The sequence below is a fragment of the Sceloporus undulatus genome, chromosome 6 (genome assembly GCF_019175285.1).
Source record: "Sceloporus undulatus isolate JIND9_A2432 ecotype Alabama chromosome 6, SceUnd_v1.1, whole genome shotgun sequence".
Classification (NCBI taxonomy): Eukaryota; Metazoa; Chordata; class Lepidosauria; order Squamata; family Phrynosomatidae; genus Sceloporus; species Sceloporus undulatus.
This window is the reverse complement of record NC_056527.1, coordinates 130,708,032-130,713,929: the sequence shown is the minus strand read 5'-3', so window position 1 is coordinate 130,713,929 and position 5,898 is coordinate 130,708,032. Positions and strand designations below refer to the sequence as shown.

The following is a 5,898-nucleotide window of genomic DNA, read 5'->3' as shown; positions in this document are numbered from 1 at the left end:
ACACACACACACACACAGAGAGAGAGAGAGGGGGGGGAGGGTGTTAACATTTGGATGTATCTAAAGGGGACTTGCATGTTTAACTTCTTCTGGCACTTACAAAAGAGACAAGAATAAACTTGCAAATGGCATGGATAGCCTGTTGCCCAGCATTCAGAAACAGCACTTTACTCAGCCTATGACAGCGAATGTCTAAACATTATTTTCAAAGCAATGGTGACAGCATATCTTTCTCTGCAGGCATAAAACGATCTCGAGTCTCCTCGGGGGGACTTTCTGATTCACCAGGAGGTTTTTCTAAGCACATTCGATCGGATATGGACTTCTCTCCAATGAAAGGCACATACAGGTGAAATGTATTTGGCTTTGTGGTCTTCAGCTGATATTTTATCTTGATAGCATCTGGTTTTATTCCTTCCTCTGGACTGTGATGTACACATGGAGGTCTGTAATTCTTTCTTCTGTGCTGGCATTCCCTGAAGCATGCCTTAAGCGCAAGCAGAAAGAGTTTGTGACACTTTGTAGAATGTACCATAGGACTGTTATACCTGATATAATATAGTTAGACCTACATCCTTTCCTGCCTCTTATCAGTGCTGAATTGCTGCCTGTGTGCTAACAAACTAGAAGCAAAACCACCTAGGTGATGACAGGCACAGAAATGCTACATATGGTTGCATTTATTGCCTGTAGTGGTTAGAGTGTTGGAAAGGGCCTTTGGGGGTTCATGTTTTAATCACCGCTGAGCAGAAATCTCATTAGAAGCAAGGATGACTAAACTGAGGCTGTCATACTTCAGATATTCTATGCAATTGGAAAAGATGATAATGCTTGATAAAGTGGAAGGGAGTAGAAAAAGAGGGAGACCTTGCTATAGGTAAACTGACTCAATTAAGGGAGCCACAGCACTGACCGTGCAAGTCTTGAGCAGGATAGTTGATGACCAGGGCTCTTGGTGGTCTCTTGTTCAGAGGATCACCATAAGTTGAAGTTGACTTGATGGCTAATAACAAAAAAGAGCATTAACTTTTAAGTTCAGTGAGTGATCATTTGCCAGTAACACTCTCATCTTGACCTGCCTCACACGTATGTTGTCAGAAGAAGGAGAGCAATGCACATTGCCTTGAAATTGAAGGAAAGATGGGATGCAACTGTAAATATTTAACAGATTTAACATACTACACTGACATTCTTATTTAGTAACTTTGGTGCACTTTGGTGCACTTCTCAGAAAGGTTGGTCAGTGCCTTTAAGGACTATCCATCTCTTCTTTATTAGAAAGTACACCTTCTGTTCAGCTTTGAGCAAATAATAGACTTAGATCTTAAATGAGATTTTAATGCACATACTTAATATCAGAGTCAATAATTGTTCTCTTCTAAGTGTTTAATTCAGTTTGATGCTGTTTGCATATGTAAGAATATTAAGTAGTAACAGATATTGTGATCTTGAACATGTTTGTCTGGGAATAGTTCCCATTGAATTAATTGGGACTTATGTCTGAATAGATATGTACAGGACTGTGCTAAAAGGTGCAACAAGACTGTTGTTTTGTTGCCACAGTTTAACACAGTTGTCTCTCTGGAAATTATTACCTTCTGTTTGTATGCTGTTTTTATTCTCTAGTTGTGGTTTCATTAATAATCCAGGTACATTTCTAGATATCTGAATATATTAGCCTCTTCCTGAGTTACAAAGTAATGATGGAAAAGTGGGATATAAATTGAATAGATAAATAAATAAGTAGGAGACTCTCTAATTGTCATGAACAACTTGAATGTCTGAAGTACACTTATAATACTATAGCCTATGAATAGCTTTAACCCTTCAAAGTAAATAATGCCAGAAAATGTGGCATTGTGATACACTTATAATGTTTATTTTCATTTGTTTCATTGTTGCAGTGAAGAAAAAAGGACTTATTCCAATTCCCAGCCAGAACCTGGCACTGGCCTATCCTTTTGGGACAGTAGTCCTGCCAGTATTGACAAGCTAGTACAAGGAATCAGCTTCTCCCAGCCAGCTTGCCCTGAAAACATGCTGCTGAACAGCCAGTTACTTGGCACACCAGGATCTTCCCAGGTAAGGTTGTGCTGTTAACAGTGGCTTTTCTATTGAACCATTAACTTGTTGCTGCTGTTGAACTTTGTACTGGCATGATAGCTTTTGTTTCATTTCTTAAATCCCATTTCCCCCCCTCTCCTTTTATAAATATGACTTACCTGGTCCAGGCAGAAACCATATTAGTTTTCTGTGACTTTTTCAGGCTATGTGGCCGTGTTCTGGAAGAATTGCCTGCATCTTCAGAGGGCCACAGATGCAGCCAAAATGTCAGGAACATGGCAAAAAGCCACAGAAAACTATGGATGCCAGCCATGAAAGCCTTCAATTTCACACAGAAACCATGTTTATTCTTTATTTACAAATATTTATAAACTGCTTGCATCAGAAAATTCAGTATAGTATACAATATTAATAAAGCACACATATGAAAAAATACATAAAATCAATATATAGTATTTACATTATCTGTAAAGAACATGCAGACTGAACTGTACCTGGAAGGTTTGCAAATTATATCAGATAAAAGAGTACTCCAGAGTGGGTGCCACTCTTCTAAGTGGTCTGATTCTGTTGAGGTTCTAACAATTTTTGCCTTGTGTTTTAAAATCATCTTTGTTTGATAGGAATACTTTTAATATTTCTGTCTCTAATTGACTTTTGGCACCTTTCTCATCTCTCAGAATCCATGGCAGCGCTTGGTGAAGAGAATGACCAGGTTCTTTTTGAAGTTAGATGCTGATCAGTCGTATGAGATTTTGAAGGAGGTTTGTGATAAGATGGGCTATATCTGGAAGAAAGGCTGCACGAATCAGGTATAATGGAGGAGATTATTATGGTTAAATTTATTAATTTATATCTTGTTTTTTCACAAAAACCTGGACTCAAGGCAGCATACAAAAAACTAAACACAGATAAAAGCTTAAGTAAAAATATTCAAAAAAGTTATTGTTAAAGTGTTCTTTAGCTATCTTTAGACTTATAATCATTTTAAACAAATCCATAAAAAACAAGGGATAAAAAAATCAGCACAGCAGGATGGCATTAAAAGGTGTTGCAATCCATTTTCACTTGCTGACAGCAGAGCCATCCTTGCCTTTCTACGGAAGGAGTTCCAAAATCTGAGAGAAGCCATGGAGAACGTTCTCTCCTGTGTTCCCATAAAATGTTCCTAGTAAGGTGGTGGGACTGGGAGAACGACCTCCCTTGATTATTATAGAGACCAAGCATACTCATGCAGAAAGATACTGTCTTTCAAATAGTCTAGACCCAAGTTTTATAAGCCATCACTAGCATTTTGAATTGTACCTAGAAACTGACCCAACACCAGTGGAGCTGTTGCAAAAAGAGAGTCATACCCGTAGATGTACTTTTTAAGCTTGGAGACACATTTACTTAGCAGGGATCATTCCCTGTATTGAATGTAAGGTCTTTTGTGAAGACCTTTAGTCAGGAATATTTCTTATTTGGTTGCTAATCTTCTTTAGAGAAAAATAGTTTTACCACTGTTCCACACTTATTAAGGAGTAAATCATATTAAATGATTTGAGACTGACTTCTGATATAGTTAAATTGAATTCTAAACCTATTCCCCAGTAACATATTATTTTTTTTCCTTCCGAGGTCACTATATCAACAACAGACAGGCGAAACAATAAACTGATTTTCAAAGCAAACTTAGTGGAAATGGATGAAAAAATTCTCGTGGACTTCCGTCTCTCTAAGGTATACCAAAAATTAAGTAACAAATTTCATTCCAAGAAAATTGGAAACCCTTTTTTGTGGCTAACTGTCTTGGTATCAGTTTATGTGGTTTATTTTCATATGCATTCAGTTTTTGCTTTCATGTAGTAATTTTGCTCATGCACTGGGCAAGCATAAGCAAACTTAAGCCTATAAAATGTTGTCTTCTGTGAAGCTTGCTGGGTTTTTCCCCCTTAAATATAAGATCCCTCAGTATTTGTTTCTTTATTTGAAAAAGCATACCAAGGTATTATCCCCTATAATCTCTTTTACTATACTCCTAATTTATATATACTTTTTAGTGTGTGTGTGTGTGTGTATTAATTATTTACACCTAATTTGTATCAGTGCTACTTTGCTTTTTAAAATTCAATTTATTCATTATAAATCTGTTTAATTTTCATTTAGATTAATCAGTTTTCCCCACTCTTACTTTTTATATCATGATCAGTCCACATAAACTGATGTAAAGACCATCAATCAATCCAGCTGTAACTTTCTGAACCATTCTTTGCCAAACATCCATCTGATAATGCTGCTTCTTCCCCTCTGTTGTATCTATAGATGTTACGGCTGATATTTGGATCTCTGTATTCACATTTCTTTTGATGCATTTTCTCTCTCTATGTAGGGTGATGGTTTGGAGTTCAAGAGGCATTTCCTGAAGATCAAGGGGAAACTGACTGATGTTGTTAGTGCACAGAAGTTGTGGCTCCCAGTCACATGATTACTGTGTTCTGAGAGCTGATCCATTTTGACTCTGCCAAGGAACAGCTATTCTTGACATGCCCTGACTTTTAGACATTTCAGTGGAAATCTCTTTTGGTTTCCAAGTGACCGTTGTACAAACACTCCATATATGATAATGGGTAGTGACTGTTGCGAAGTCACACTTTGGAAAAGACTTGCTAGGATACCTCTCTATTAAATGTGATCATGAGAATTGCCAGTGGCTTAGCTTCATTCTAGGTTTTGGCTTGATTTCTTTTTTGAAGTGACTAAAACTTTATGTAAGTCATCCTGACCCTGTTTTCTCCTTTTTTTCAAAGTGCAAACAATGACACAATAAAACAAACAGAACATGTGGGTAAGTGGGGAGCCACCCAGTAGTTGTTTTTAAATCTAAGCAATAGTTTATTTTATCTGAATGTGGCTGAGGCCATTAGAATAGAAGTAGAAGGAGGTCCTTAAATCACTTTCTTTAGCCGATTACTGTTTCTCTGTTAAGGGTTCCTGAACGAAGCAATTCAGTTCTTGAGTTTTGCTTCAGCTTTTATTTTTCTCTCTCTAAAGAAAAGTATAAAATGCAGTGAGCCATTTTTAATACTATTCAATCCTGTTTCAAATGTTTTCAGGGATTAGCTCTTCCTCCTCATCCCCCTCCCAACATACATCTATTCACATTCATTGCGCCTCTGAAATAGAAACATGCAATGAAGTGGGAATGATTAGCAACCTGTCCCATGTCACCACTTTCCTTTCCTCACTGCCATACAGGTGCCAGGTATGCCTCAATAATGTGTTAGTCCTTGAACAGATGACAACCATGTGCCTTAACTAATAATTATGTTGCATGTACCATTGTAGATTGAGTAAAAAGTAAGTTGAGACAGAAGTAAAAAGTTGAGACTGTAACCTTGTTTCTGACCATGTGCCTGACTGACCTTATTTTATACTGTATTTAGAAAAATGTGAATTTTTAAAATGTTTGTAAAAGAAAAATAATAATAAAGTGTCTTTTCAAATTGAAAGCAAGCAAGTAACTGTTAGATTGTATTCTATTAATGTATTGCGTCACCATGCATCTTACCTTGTTGACTGAAAAAGTGGAGAATGCTAGAAGTTGACATTTATTGCAAAATTGCTTTGGGAAATAACTGCAAAGCGAGATCCCTTTGGGAACAAGCTGGTGGGAGACATGTCTGGGAATTCTGCTTCCATGCAGTTTCGGGGACACATACCTTAAAAGTAGCCTAAGGCAATGGTCTATCTGGCCAGTTAACAAAGGCTTCAATGGTTGGTTCCAGGAAACTACAAGGGATTCCAGGCTGGTTGATGGTTTTACCAAAAACAACAGTGGGATTGATATGGCTT

The 5,898-nt window shown here is 37.2% G+C and overlaps 1 protein-coding gene across 1 annotated transcript; it reads left to right on the top strand.

Annotated features, from left to right (window-relative positions):
• Positions 1 to 183: 183 nt before the first annotated feature.
• On the top strand, positions 184 to 5,555 carry CHEK1 (checkpoint kinase 1). The gene is made up of 5 exons (XM_042471528.1): positions 184 to 349; positions 1,905 to 2,082; positions 2,745 to 2,876; positions 3,685 to 3,786; positions 4,436 to 5,555. Exons 1-5 carry the CDS (start codon positions 189 to 191, stop codon positions 4,529 to 4,531), a joined length of 669 nt encoding a protein of 222 aa, XP_042327462.1. The 5' UTR covers positions 184 to 188; the 3' UTR covers positions 4,532 to 5,555.
• The last annotated feature ends 343 nt before the right edge of the window (positions 5,556 to 5,898 follow it).

What these genes read in the sequence shown, in the direction of transcription:
- CHEK1 (XM_042471528.1), top strand. Translation starts at nt 189, where the DNA reads ATGTCTAAACATTATTTTCAAAGCAATGGTGACAGCATATCTTTCTCT. An exon ending in CCAATGAAAGGCACATACAG is followed by an intron (nt 350 to 1,904) that starts GTGAAATGTATT and finishes TCATTGTTGCAG; the next exon opens with TGAAGAAAAAAGGACTTATT. An exon ending in TGGACTTCCGTCTCTCTAAG is followed by an intron (nt 3,787 to 4,435) that starts GTATACCAAAAA and finishes CTCTCTATGTAG; the next exon opens with GGTGATGGTTTGGAGTTCAA.